This window comes from Etheostoma cragini, chromosome 15 (assembly GCF_013103735.1).
Source record: "Etheostoma cragini isolate CJK2018 chromosome 15, CSU_Ecrag_1.0, whole genome shotgun sequence".
NCBI classification, from domain to species: domain Eukaryota; kingdom Metazoa; phylum Chordata; class Actinopteri; order Perciformes; family Percidae; genus Etheostoma; species Etheostoma cragini.
Window position 1 is genome coordinate 13,037,307 of NC_048421.1, and position 15,001 is coordinate 13,052,307.

At 38.2% G+C, this 15,001-nt stretch overlaps 2 protein-coding genes across 3 annotated transcripts in view; one reads left to right on the forward strand and one right to left on the reverse strand.

Moving 5' to 3' along the window:
- Positions 1-2,821, forward strand: part of kdm8 (lysine (K)-specific demethylase 8) — a 7,885-nt gene extending 5,064 nt beyond the window's left edge. For both annotated transcript variants that reach the window (XM_034895025.1, XM_034895026.1), the window contains 3 exons: positions 400-549; positions 653-745; positions 830-2,821. In XM_034895025.1, coding sequence (XP_034750916.1) covers positions 400-549; positions 653-745; positions 830-994 — 408 coding nt within the window. In that variant the 3' untranslated portion in view covers positions 995-2,821. The remainder of the gene's footprint in view (positions 1-399; positions 550-652; positions 746-829) is intronic.
- A 938-nt stretch (positions 2,822-3,759) lies between these two features.
- On the reverse strand, positions 3,760-13,717 carry LOC117958565 (UNC93-like protein MFSD11). Its single transcript, XM_034895024.1, has 13 exons — positions 13,256-13,717; positions 12,711-12,766; positions 12,487-12,594; positions 12,319-12,398; positions 11,084-11,180; positions 8,881-8,939; positions 8,555-8,699; positions 6,916-6,965; positions 5,554-5,619; positions 5,339-5,464; positions 5,067-5,241; positions 4,837-4,972; positions 3,760-4,217 (listed from the first exon to the last, which is right to left on the reverse strand). Exons 1-13 carry the CDS (start codon positions 13,343-13,345, stop codon positions 4,065-4,067), a joined length of 1,341 nt encoding a protein of 446 aa, XP_034750915.1. The 5' UTR covers positions 13,346-13,717; the 3' UTR covers positions 3,760-4,064.
- Between the last annotated feature and the right edge of the window lie 1,284 nt (positions 13,718-15,001).

Consider the following 15,001-nt stretch of genomic DNA (forward strand, 5'->3'; position numbering starts at 1 on the left):
CTGCAATGAAACAAAGAGTGAAAAATTTAAAGGGGTCTGAATACTTTCCGTACCCACTGTATGTATATATATATGTATATATATATATATGTATATATATATGTATATATATATATATATATGTATGTATATATGTATATATATATATATATATATATGTATGTATATATGTATATATATATGTATATATATATATGTGTGTATATGTGTAGTATGTGTATATGTGTGTCCATCCAATAGTTGTTGAAACATTTCACTCTGGCCCAAAGTGATGGGCACACTGACAGACCAATATTGGCATCCATAGAGCCATGCATTTTAAAGATTGGCTAAAAATACTTAGTCAGTGAGTCTTAAACGTCCCCCTGATGAGATTTTGTTTGTTTGATGTTACCTTAGATACCAGAGCTAAAGGAAGACATCCGCCCTCCTGATTACTGCTGCCTTGGCGAAGGAGATGAAGACGACATTACTGTAAATGCGTGGTTCGGGCCCGGAGGTACTGTGTCTCCTCTTCACCAAGACCCTCAGCAGAACTTCCTGGCACAGGTAACGATATCCAGGCTGTTTCATCAATCCTGTTAGCGTCAAAGATCTATCCCTTGATCACAGTTTGTTTACCACGCGGGATTTCCCTCTGCATATACATCAGGTTGTGGGAAGCAAATACATTCGCCTATATTCCCCACAGGACACAGACAAGCTGTACCCTCATCAATCACAGCTCCTTCATAACACCAGTCAGGTGGGATTGACAGTCAACAGAGATAGTACATGTTGAGCCTGCAAATATATGCAGCATTTCCAATTTCTGATTCCTTCCATGCAGGTGGAGGTGGAGAACCCAGACACAGAACGCTTCCCGGAATTTTCCAAGGCTCCGTATGTGGAATGTGTGTTGCAGCCTGGAGACGTGCTGTTCATCCCCGTCCAACACTGGCATTACGTTCGATCCTTAGAGCTCAGCTTCTCTGTCAGCTTCTGGTGGTCATGACTAGAGATCCGTGATAAAGTGATTACATTTTGAGCTTGTTTTCCGTTTCTGTGGAGGGAAATCAATTTGGAGTTTTTAACTAATGCCAAGCTACTTCTTGTGAATTTGAGGACAACCGCTGATCACACAAACCTTTGATCCATGAACAATGAACACACACTGCTGAATGATTAGCTTAATTGTGCTGCTGATGATTGCAACAACATCTATTGTGTAGAAAGCTAACAGCGGGGGGAAAAAAACAAATGAGCAGTTAAAACTGTTTGTGCTCATTTCATCCTGCATATAATTACGTAGAGTTGTTAGTCATCTAATTTGATAGGATATGTTTCTCTTTTCAAATTGGCATATTTAATTGTGTACTCAACCTTATTCCTACAACTATCCTCAGATGTATGATTTCCATAATTCATGGAAATGGGGCAAGTCTTCCAATTTAATAACCGAGTGAGCTACAGGTACGAAGAAGTGGTAATAAACAAGGCTTTGTGGTTAAACTGACAGTCGGAGGCAATCAAGCAGGTCACAGATGGAAATTAATAAATTAAATGAATCAATCCCCTGGGACAGGCAGACTTTGAAATTAAAACTGTCTCATTGGTTAAGTATCCTGACAGTCAAACTCTTGTCGAGCACCAAAAACACAACACCCGACTGCAGCACTTAATTTTGCATTTCAAACCTCTGACAGGCCCCAGTCATGTATCCCGTAGGTCCATTTCAATCAAGCCCTCTAATTAGAGCCATGAAGTATGTGAGGATGTGACCAAATTAAATGGATCAATGATGTACACATTTGAGCTGCTTTTCAGCCAAATTCACAATCAGCTGAAGTAGTCAAGGGAAATCAAGGCAGAATACTTCTGAGGAGAAGAGAATGTAAGTTGTTTTAAGTAAACACAACAGCCCAAGAAAATGGGATTACATTTTTTTTCTGATTAAGAAAAATGGGTAAGAGTTTGAGTATGAACAAAGAAAGTAAACGTTTTTTAGGGCAGGTACTCGTTAGCTGAAAGAGAAACAGAGTAACGACCCACTACTACATAAAGGCTATAGTATAAACTTGAGTGACATTTGAAACTGGCCTATAGGGCAGCCTAAAGCCTTTACATACCTTTTTATGGTACATGTACTAAGCTATGAAAATAATAATTGACCTATTCATGTATTTAGACATCATGTATTAGTTTATGTGCCAGAGTGAATCGTTAAACCTAACTGTACTGTATCTGTGGATGGCTACGTTAGTGGCTTCCTTCCAGGCCAGTAAGCTTATTATCACAAATAGGCCGATTTATGTTAATAATGCTAATAATATGGGTGATTCCTATTTGTTATATTTTCACACATATTTTATTACAAAAAGAAATAGTTCAAAAAATAATCAAACAATAATTTGGTGGCTCCCACTCTCAGTACCCTCCTAGGTGTCCTTGACCCCCTGTTGAAGAAAGACAGTGGCAAAAAAAAACTCAACTAAACAAATAATAGGTTTAAAGAGTCTAACTACATGAGTTGTGATTGAAATTGGAATAGCTGTTTTCTCAAAGTGCTTGTAAATGTCATACATGTTCTCATAAAGGTACGTTAATGATTTATAGTTAATAGGTTTACGGATCTTGACAGGTTTCAAGCTTTCGTGATAGTGCTGCAGATATTTATTACATGTTGTGATTTTTATTGTGGTATAATAGCTGATGCAATAGACCTGTCCATGTTCAGGTAATAGACTCATTCACACCGAGTTACTTTTCTTATGGGGTTATCTAAACCAATAATAAGAACCCTGGCAGAGTTTAATTCTGTAAGTAAATCCTTTATACTTCACTTAGCCCATCAGCACTTTGTTGTTGTCAAGTATGTGGCACAATTGACTTAAGATCACACAAAACTGCTTACTCTCATTTTAATGTAATCAATACTCAATTACCAGTGAAGTAGTGTAGGACCTCTGGGCCGTATAACCCTTTCTCTTTCACCCAGACCTTCTCCTCCAGCTCCTCTTTTGATTAATGGCCTCATGGATTTTCAAATAAATCTGGCAACTTGGGATTCAAACCAGCAGATTTATCATGTTTTGTGGTGCATAAACATTGGCTACATTATGGTGAGTAAAGCCCCCAGTCCACAATGTCAAAACGAACGTTGCCAGGTTATTTCCTTCTGAATGGAACATTAAAGCTGTTCAGTTAAGGAGCATAACGTGGTTGACCTTTGAGCATAACGTGGTTGACCTTTGACCTCTAAACCAGACGTGGAGTCTGGTTTAGAGGTCAAAGGTCACTTATAAGCATGACCTCAGGTAAAATTCCTCTACATGAATATTCATCCATAGGTCAAACCTTTTATGTCCATTGTTTTCAGTGGCCTACATACAGTATGTTTAACATATAATTAGCTGGATTGCATGTGATTCCTGTAGGCTGTGTTTAAATGCTTCATTATACAGTATTCAATTAAGTCCCTAAACAATGCATGATACTTTATTCATCAAAGATTCACAAAATTAGAGGGAAAACACTGACAAAATCTACAAAACAAGTTAAGAACAATGATTGTCAGGCATTAATTAGTTAGACGATACAATATTGCATTATTTTCTCAACTGTTTTTATCAAACTGTAAATCATTCTGACAAACTATGAACAGCCTTAAAAATGACAGTTTTAGATACATCAAATATTTTCAACAACACTGCCTTAACAACAAACCTGAGCTGGAAGCAATGCAAATACGTGTGAGATAAGGTGAGTGGTTATTTTTGGGTAGCAGTGCAGTAGAAGAATTATGTTAATGATTACCAATAATACTGTGTAGTGTTGGGTTATTAGAACAGACAGTGCAAGGTCTGATTGACAACCATGTGATGCAATTCAAATGTTTTTTTAGGCAACTGGGCTTCAATTCGTGCAACAATTCAAATCCTATTTTGAGTGTTAATGTATCCAGGTGTGTGTGTGTGTACAGTATGTGTGACAAACCCGTTATTTTAGAATAACCCCTCGTGATATGATGATGGCCGTAGTTCCTCCCAAAGAACAATCAATGCTGATACAGAAATGTCTTCTTTCTAATATTCCTGCAAATCCACGGAGAAGTTCTGCATCCTCTCCACCACGAAGAAGCACAGCGTTCCAGAGAAGCCCGGGATGACCATCAGCAGGAGTTGCCACTTCAACAGGAGGTAACCGCTGTAGAAGAACGCCACTGCTGCAAAAACCGACTGACAAAGGAGAATGAAATTTAAGACTTTTAAATTCGGCCAGCAATGGTCGTTGGCCAGGAAGTACAAGACGGCTGGAAGAATTGTACACGTTTAACAACTGAACTTGTTTTGTGCCCTTAATTAGGTTTACAATTGGCAATATGTATTATCTGTTTATTAGACATTAAATGTTATTTCTTATATATATATTGTTATTGTTATTTAACTATACATAGTAGTAGTAATAGTAGTTCTACTTTATGCAAGATTTGATCTATATCAACAGATACCAGATCGGTATTCAGTCAAATTAATGCAAAACTAGGGAGCGCCATCATAAAAAATATAAAATTTCTCCCTTTTGGTTTTTGACAAAGCACGTGCTGTAACAGACCAAAAATACTTTTTTGATTTAATTTGGCCTTTTAGAAAATAACCCAATTCTAGCGCTCATTTCTTGTTCGAGACAAATGTTTCTGCAAACACAAAGGGGAGATTAGGGGGCGTATGTGGGTCTTGTTCTTTTCCTTTTTAATGGAGCTTCTGGGGAATTTATTTCATACTTGACAAGCAACATTTCAACCCGGCTTTGCTCAGCTCTGATAACAATGCCTGAGAATTGGCAACTCAGGATTACCTGGATGAATTTGAAGATGGCAAAAGCAGCCGTGCTTTGTCCAGCATAAACACAGCCTAGTATGCTGTAGAGCTGTGTGTTGAAACAACTGTCCCCAAGTCCAAGCAAGAAGCTGCACAGCAGGGCAATGGATACACTGAGAGAGAAAATATAGTTCTTATTTAAGCAAAACAGAATTGTAAGTGGCCTTATTCGTGTTCACTCTTCTCTATTGTTAAAATGTTGCCTACCTTGGAGTTAGATATGGCTTATGTTGGGTGGTGGTAGTAAAGACAACCGGGGCATCGTCTGGGATGTTGAGGAAGATCAAATAGACAGCAACGAAATGGACAACCATTCCCAGAAACACCACCGAGGTCCGTCTGAAGCGATTGTTCTTACACAGCAATCCAAACAGGCCTCCACCTGATGAGAAAGAATATATTTTTTATTTATTTCATATTTTTGAATTCAGTCACTTTCGATGACCTAAATGATCTCTGATCAAAGAATATAAACGTACCCACAATTTCTCCAATGCCTACCACAATCCCAGAGATCCCAATCAAGCCTTTAGCTGCTTCTCCAAACTGTGTGGTTGCTCCGATACACGTCCCATACACTCCGCTGTAGAAAGATAGCTCCAGGCCTGCAGAACAACAAGGGCACGCTGTAGCTGCAAGCCTTCACTGGAGGCTTTGATACTCACCATGTTAATGTATTCTCCACGCGACTAACCGGTGTATGCCATGCAGGGACTCAGAAGCAGTATCGTTTTAGTCTTCAGAAGTTGCAGGATGGTTTCTGAACAGGACACACAATACAGACTTTAAGTGCTAATAAATCCATATTATATGCCTAACACTTTTATACCTTTTTTGAACATGGAATGAGCTCTGATAAAAATGTACACGTTAAGGCCCTGTTACCTTGTGACAATTTAAGTACAATGCAGATAAATAATCTGTCTAAATAAGACATAAAGCCATATCTGAATGCAGGTGGGGGGGGGGGGAAACAAGTGAGAATGTCACCCAGGTGATTTTAAAAGAAGAAATCTCACTAGGTTTGTTTACATATGCCTGGAGGACCTCTATTGACATAAATCAGTGTGCATCTGCGATAAACCCTGATAGTTTTGAGGCAGGGGTACACACGTCTACACGCGCACAAGATACTCGCAAGACAAAGAACAATCTGATCATCCAAACACCTTCAGGCTGCATTGAAGGTGCGTGTAGGGGTAGGACAGTTTCCCGTTGACAAACAGAGATTTAATCTGAAACAGGCAGTTTCTACGTACTCTCCAGAAGAGTCGTATCCTCATGAAAGACATTTTGACCTGAAGAAAAACAAAACCGGCGCCTGTAACTGCCTGCTAGTGTGGAGAACTAGAGCTTACAGGCAGTATGCCAAATAACTGAGACAAGAGGGAAACACATGTTACATGTTTTGTGCCTTTTCTGTTATTTGTATATCAACTGTGTAAAATCTCAGATGATACTGCAAGGAAGAAAACACAGTGTCACCTCTATTACATGGACATTTTTAGCCATGCTAGCAGCTGAAATACAATGACTTTGATAAAGACGTCGAGCACCACTTCTTATTCAGTGTAACATGTCAACATTTACTGGGTGGAATTTGAAATGTGGTAAACAGTTTTCCTTTAGGATGAAGTGAAATAACTTTCAACAAATTTTTAACAAATTCTTAATTGGCAAATGTTAGCATGCTAAAAAAAAGAACAGCTGCTAAAAAAAAAAACAGCTAGAACAGCTGTCCCAAATCAATTCTACTTACTAATTTTACACAGTAGGTTCTACATTGCAACTAAATCAACATACTTTCCATTTCATACTCACATAAGATTAAACATTATGTGCAACACAAATTGACTTTGGAACATTGATGCAAGATGAATTTCACAAACATACATCATAATGTTTTTTTCTACAATTTTACCCGTTTTTTAGTTTCCCAAGATCTTTTTGGAGTTGTTTCCCAATGGATTTGGGACACACCCTTAGTCTTGCTACAACATATAGTTGAATGTAATGTAATAAATGATGAAACTTAATATAGTAATATAGAACTTACTGAATTCTGACTTGGCATCCTGCATGGCGGTGTTTGCTCTGTGCTTATACCTATTCAACAAAAAATAAATCAATTTTAACTTTGACAAGGCCTAAATTAATTATTAATTAATTCGGAAATAAACTGCACACACAAACAATGACTCTTTCCAAGTGACAAACAGGGGAAGTGATTTACAAATCAAAGACACTTCAGCTGAAAATCCCACTACACACTGCAAATTAAGGTGTTTTTCACAGTAAATGATGGCTCCCTATAGGGTTCTTTGTTATGCTGTTGGAATCATGCACACGCTCAAACTCAACCAATAAGCAAGGATCAAATACGTGCATCTAGGAGATACTAGAAACAGTTTCAAATCCCAAACAGCTGCCACAAGACAGACACAAACAGGCTTAGAGAATGAGTTTGGTCCAAAATGAACACACACTAACAAGATTTCTATACAATCTACTAATTTCAGCCCTATGTTTTTCCCAAAGCTAATTCTTTTACGGCCTTGACACAACAACACGATAATCGTCCATTTGACAGTCTGGTAATTTTGGTGACTTGAGTCTGTTTGGTGTGTTCCGTGCCGTGTCCCGTCGGAGGGCCTCGCCGCCTTCATTTTGGGCGACCTGACATGCTCAGTTTGAAGGCGGGCACTGCCGGCAGTCAGACTCAAATTACCAATCTGATTGCTAGAGTGTAAATCCGGAAATGACGAGCAGGATGAGCGTGACTAGAGTCTCTCTCAAAAATCTAACCAAAATCTTTTAAACTGACCTTTGTCAATCTGAAATTAAGACACTCAGAAACTGCATGGCCTATTTCTCACTTAAAATGTTTTCAGAAACACGTTTTGGGGAACCTTTTTAGCAAATCTGAGATTGGATTCTGAGCAAGCCGCCAGGACAGTCTGGCTTTGAATTTCCGGAAAACCAGACCCACGTGACACGTTTGTTGGGCCAACTCAGGGAGGCCGTCAGTCCGACTGCCTTTTCTGCCAACGGTCAGCCATCCGTTGGATGTCAGGGCCATTACTGTTAAAATGCCCTACACATGCCCTTGCATCAGGGCGAGGAAACTTTGACATTTTTTTTGTCTTTAAAGACAGCAATATTTTAAATTTTTCTACAAAAGTGTCCACATTCAAGCCATAAAAACTGAAGTGTTTTTTTTGGGGTCTTTAGCCGCTGAAAAGACAAAGTCTATGTCCCTGCTGCCCCAAATCTGCCTGATTACACCCTACTGGTATAAAGTGTGATGATTAGGCTTAACTTGAGAATAATGGATGGTAATTTTTGTGAAGGACAAAGACATTCATACCACCTGCAGAACAGTAATGGCAAGTCATCTTGAAAACTCTGTATTTGTTATATGTCCTTATTTGAAAAAAATAATAATAATAATTAATAGTAATTTAAAAAATGTAGTTTGGTTATAGCTTATAACTGAATGAACGGTAAAATTGTTTCTTTTTAATAATTATGATTGTATATGTTGCATGAACATAGTCTACTTTCACTTTTTATTTATCACTTGAGGTTTGTACCCTCTTTGTCCTTTTACTGTAGTGGTTCAGACATTTCTATATATTCTGAGTGATTTCAACTGCACTGGGAAAGGTGTAATTATCTAAAGGGTATTCATTTACATCACAGGAGTTGAGAGCAGCGCCTGCCCTTCCTCTTCAGAGAGCATCTCGTTTTCATGATGGCTCTTTCTCAACACCAGGAAGCTGAGTGTGCCGAGTATGGAGGCGACCAACAGGGACACAAAAATGTTTTTCCTGCTGCTGTCTGAAAGGGGAAGATTAAAATAAGCCGCTTAATTAAAATACACAAGATATATTAACAACATTAATCTAGGAACATATTCAGAATAACCAATCACTCATATAATCCTCTTGGTATTTTGCTTTCATCATCATGCTAGATTTTGCCATTATAGCCATGACTCAATTTTAACCTGATATCTTACCTGATATGTCTGTTTTTCCATTCCAGTCAAAATAAATGTAAAGATTGCCAAACAGCATGCTGTAAATAAGTTGAAATAGGTTATTCAAATGATTAAATGACAGACGTCAAGGAAAGGAAAACCCCAAATGTAATGTAAACCCAAATTTAGTTACTTATTCTTTCATGTTTTGTTAAAAACCATATTCATTACTAAATCATTTGTAATAATCAGCTTAAGTACCTAGTGTAGAGATCATATTAGTAAGCAGCGATAACTAAGGATGTTAAGTTTATGTTGGGGGGGGGGCGGGGGCATTTGAACTGTTCTGCACTAAAGTGATACCAAGGCTCATGGGAAAATGTACTGCTTACATATTTTGACGATTTCCTGTTCTGTTAAGGTTTTGGGTGTGCATTGATGTTATCTGGGTTTTAGTTTTGTATGGTTGATTTAGTGTCCATGTTGATCTACATTTATTGTTGCAACATGATCAAGATCCGGGGGGGGGCGGGGGGGGGGGGTACTGATGTCCTCTGGGCAGTGGCAAGGTCGGTGAAATCAATAGCTCTGTCGCTTGGGTGAAATGGTCCATGCAGTATGTTACCTTGGTAATATACAGTGTTGTTTCTCTGATATTGCTTCTCAGTTTATAGAACACGTGTATAAATTACATTATGCTTAAAATTAGTTTTACATAAAGAAAAAAACTTTTTATAAAAAATTAATTTCCTACCCCTCCTCCACAAAGTTGCTAGTAACCAAGGAGGACACAGAGGATTTAAAAAAACATGACAACTCTTCAGAAGAGGTAATTATCCTCTCGCAATTAGTTGCTGGTAGAGATGCAAAGCAAATGCAGAAGGGCTGTTCACCCTGTTACGAGTTGATGAACCACTGAAATGGTTCCTTAAGAGTCTTAATTAGAGCAATAATGTCTGAGATTTTAAGTTCTAGTTCAATATTCAAACATGTCATTGTCATGCCCTTCTGTGCAATGTGTTGCGTACAACAAGTTTGATGTTAATCAAACCTCTGGTGTATGACTCTGGAGCTTTCACAGCTTCAAATTTTGACCTTTAATTAAAGTGATGCCATTAGTACATCAGGAATTAAAATAAACATTGGTTATATAGTACTATCTGATATGACAGAACAAGCCAACAAAAAAGACTGGACTTTTTTGGTGGTTGGAACAATCTGCATTTATGCCTTTGAGGATGCTCCTTTCATATTTGAAGCTGTTTATTTGCCTTTCATGGTGAACCGAGCAGTCCTGTAAAATGCTGTGATCTATTTTTGTCTTTAATTATATTTCACCTAAACTTCGAAATGTAGATGAGCAATTAGTCAGTCCCAAAGCCTCAGCAAGGGATAACAGAGTTTAGTCAATAAAGATAATAGTAACTGCATTTTTTTGTGTGTGTGTGTGTGTGTGTGTGTGTGTGTGTGTGTGTGTGTGTGTGTGTGTGTGTGTGTGTGTGTGTGTGTGTGTGTGTGTGTGTGTGTGTGTGTGTGTGTGTTGGCAGGCTGAGAAGAACTGATATATAAGGTTACTGTGGCATGGACCACTACTGCAGAGTCAGATTAGCATTGCCCTTTTGTGCTCTTTGGAGCAGGTGACAGCCAATGTAATTATTATACTATTTCATTTAGCACATTTGAACAGATACCAATTTCGTTGTCCAAGCCAGTGTGCAAGAGCAGTGGACCGAATTCAAGAGATGAAATGGCCAAAACCTGCAGATTCTCTTAATATGTTTAACTAATAACTCACGGACAGATAATATAACATGAGTTATTAAATATATACGTTAATATCTCGTCATGCTAAAAAAAATACAGACCTGACAGTATTTGACTGCTGCAGTGTAGCGATATCTTTGATTAACTGAAATACTTGCATCAAACAAAAAGAGGAAGAAAAGATTGTGATGAATTGTCTTTTATGCATAGTTTATAATGATAGGAAGGAATAATATAATGCAGGGTACTTTAATAGCAACCTTGGGTTGGCTTAGGAAGCAAATTAGAAAGAGGCTTTTTAGATTCTTAAATAAAAAAATGAATATTAATTTAACTAAAGGCCGTGGTTGAGTCTTTTTCAGAGAATCACAGTATAATTTAAGTATTAAAATGCAGAGTGGCTTAACTAAAGTAATGCATGGAGGTAATGGTCTTGGGGCTGTAACACTGTAACATTACTGTGTCTGTAGCTGCATACCTGCACTGTAGGAGAGCCCAGAACATCCCTGTGTTCTTATTGATGGTGGAAGCCTCAGAGTTTTCCACCAGAAAGTGTCCCTGAGCTGTCCAGAGCACTGGGTAGTAAGTGAGTGAGGTCATTTGAGAGAGAAAAAATGTAACTAGTCAGTTAATTGCCAACACAAAGTGAATAATGATCTTCATGTGTTGGTAATTTATGCATCTAAGCCCTGGGACATGATAAAAATTCATCAAACCCTAATGATTTGAGGCCGCTTTGAAAAGCACTCCAAATCATTTTCTTTATTATTCCAGTAAATGCTCAATAGAGGGCTGCTTTCTTAGTATTTTCACTAACATCTATGAGCAAACTCAAAGTGCTGCGTGCTGTTTACAGAAACAGCTCCTAACCCATTTAAGGTCTAATTTGGGATACTGTTTATATGCATCAACACATCCCAGTCATGATAATCCCTGTATGCATGATTAAACATTATTTGGAAAACAGAAACCGAGCTTGAATAGGCTGTAAAAACAACAGAAACCAAGTAGAAGTAGCCCACTCATGTGTACTTTGTTGTAAATGGGATGTGAGGGTGCCTAAAAAACTACAAATGAAAACCTGTTTATATTTATTCTGAATAAAAACAGGTATACAAATAAACTGTAAGCTAGAACTGAAACGATGAGATCTATTATTATCATATGATATTTTGATAAGTGACTCATTGTTTGGGTACGTTTTTAAGCCAAAATGTTCAACTTCTCAAATGTGACGTTTTGATGCTTTTCTTGGTCATATCTGGTAGCCTTTGGGTTTATTAGACAAAAGAAAACATTTGAAGATGAGGAAACTACTTTCTGGCATTTTAAAGATAAAAAAATGATAGTGAACTAAGTGTTAGTTGCAACACGACTGGAAGAATAAAATCTCCAGATTTCCCTTCTTAAGTTGTATAGTAAATGTTACTAATAGGCTATTAATGCAATAAGATAACTCAAAGACACTTATTCATTAGTCAATATAACTCAGGTTTCAGGTTTGGATCATGAGGTAGAGTAGAGAGAATAAATAAAAATGCTCCAGAACCAAAACAGAGTTGTCTCAAATGAATTCACTTTAAAGTTTACTGATCACCGCCCTAACTATAATGCTGGTGAAAGCCTTTTTGTATTTTTTTAAGTTACAGTTGTAGCTATAACATTATTGTAACCAAATAAAAAAGTAATTTCAAATCTGGTAAAGGAACTTACTGGCTGCTGCTATGCCGATCAGTACAGAGGTCAGGTAAAAGGACCATGCTGAGGGGATGATGAACACAGCAATGTACCCACTAGACAGAAAGCATTTAGAACAGCAATGAGCAACGTGTTTCAGCTTCAGCATCTTTGTCACCATCCTGTTACCTTGTCAATGTTTACCTGTAAAGAAGGCCACTCAAAAACATAGTCATTTTTGGTCCAATTACTGCAACGACTGTTGGCGCGAGTAAATTGGAGAACGAAAAAACCCCATAGATTATTCCAAGGCTGTAAAAGAGGCAAAGATAATTGACAATTGATTATTGAACGTATTACTTTACAATGCACTTGTTTATTAAAATGAACATGTTCTCCATTCTGAGTTGTGTACATGGAGGACCTACCTGTGGTAGCCACTCCCACTGAAAGTACCATTCTGCAGACTTTTCACTACAGTTTGCTAAAGAGAAATGAGATGGAAGTACAGGGTCAGACTGGACAGAATGAGGCTTAATTATGTCCACAAGTCACCCATTTGGTTTGATCATTTCACTGACCGTCGAATAAAATTAGAAACACGAGGTGCGCCTGACACTGGCTGGTTTCCTGCCCATTAGACATCTGCGGTTGGGTCTTTTTAGAGTGGACGTTGTAATAATAAAATGTGCATACAAAACCAAAAGCAGTAGTTGTTTGCTTTATTGTTCTCTGCATTGAGATATACAATAAGGCCTAATTGAAGTACACTAATAAATGCGTTGTACATACAGTAGCTTAGGGACAGGAAATCTGCTCCATCCATTCAAAAAAATAGATCTCATGCAGTGTCTTCTGCAGGCTTTCGGGAAATAAGCTTTTCGAGGCAACAACAAACAAATGTGACTATGCAGTAGCTTTTAGAAACACAGGTTTGGATGTGTAAAAACTCACTTATAAAATGTAAACTTACTTCAACGTTCCCACAGGTGGTGAAGGCGGTAAAAATGAACAAAAACCCCACACCCAAAATAACAACGTTGAATGTCCTTCTGTCTGCCATGGTGTGTTCTTACTCGCCCTAATAATACATGTATCAAGGCTGTATAACGCTGGTAATGCTGTGCTGTCGACTCATTGGACCTAAACATCTAGGAAAGACTCTCCTACGAATTCATTAACGACTGGGATAAATCCATTTGAACAAAGTTGCGCCACTAAAGTTGACTTTACTAACTGTTAAGTTGCAGTTTAATGCGCAAACGGCAAGAAGGACAGAAGTGTAGCGGAGAGTGCGGGACACAGTTATAAGGGCACTTCCCTTCTATCATACTAAGTACGCATGACAACTTGTGACTTTAATTACGAGCATTTGTTAACGGTCTTCCTTGTTCTTGTTCGAGTCTGTCGTCATGATGGGTTTCTCTGGTTTTCCCACTCTCTCCTGCTTCTTCTTCTTCTTCTTCTTTTTCTTGTGCATTTGCTGTCATTTACACTCATTTAGCTTTGCTGCCTTCCAGAGGTAACCAGGAGGAATATTCTCCCATGAAAAGCAAAACTGTCATTTAATGTCAGCCTGCTGGGATTACTGCTACAGTTGTATAGCTGTCTGTTCTTGTGTAACCCTTTTTTTTTGTTCTTTTTCTTTTTTTTACCATGGGTCTTATTGGTATCTATATATCCATCTATCTATCTATCTATCTATCTATCTATCTATCTATCTATCTATCTATATATATCAATCAATCAATCAATCAAGTTTATTTGTATAGTACAATAGCCGAAAGGTACCCAAAGTGCTTTTTCAACAAAGCCATAAAACAATACATAACACATACAAAACATACAGATACAATTAAAAGTGCTGTAGTGTTGCAGCGCTGCAGGACATTAAAACCCTTTCAGAAATTCAAAGAAAGGAGCAGACAGAAGGAGGACACCTAAGAGACAGTATCGCCCTAGTCAGAATCAGACGCTAATTTAAAAAAGTGGGTCTTAAGCTTTGTTTTAAAAAGGCTGAGGTCAGTAGTGGTGCGAATGTCACGGGTAGTTTGTTCCACAGTCTGGGAGCAGCGACGGCAAAAGAACGATCGCCCCACAGGTTCAGTCTTGACCTAGGGACCTCTAACAGAAGCTGACCCGAGGAGCGCAAGGCTCTGCCGCAATTGCAAAAAGTTAAAGTCTCAGACAAGTAAGAAGGTGCCAAGCCATAAATGGCGTTAAAAACAAACAGCAGGAGTTTAAAATCAATTCTAAAACGGACTGGGAGCCAGTGGAGTGACGACAGAAAGGACTTGACTTTGGCCAAAAGACGTAGCTGAAAAAAGATGAGCTGACAACAGAGCTAATCTGTTTGTCAAATTTAAGCCCGTTATCAAATGTTACCCCGAGATTTTTGACATGAGATTTAAAAAGGGGGGCCAGAGTGCCAAAGTTTGTGGTGAGAACATTTGACATAGATGGAGAACCAAACAAAATGCATTCAGTTTTGCTGTCGTTTAAGTGCAAAAAGTTCTGTGATAGCCACTGCTTTATATCTGTGATGCAGTCCAGTAGCTTAGTAAGTGCAGTGTTTTCGTTTGGTTTCATGGGCAAATATATCTGCAAGTCGTCGGCATAAAAGTGAAAAGACAGGTTGTGCTTTTTTTATAATTGATCCCAGAGGTAGCATATACATTGAAAACAGAATAGGGCCGAGAATAGATCCCTGTGGCACCCC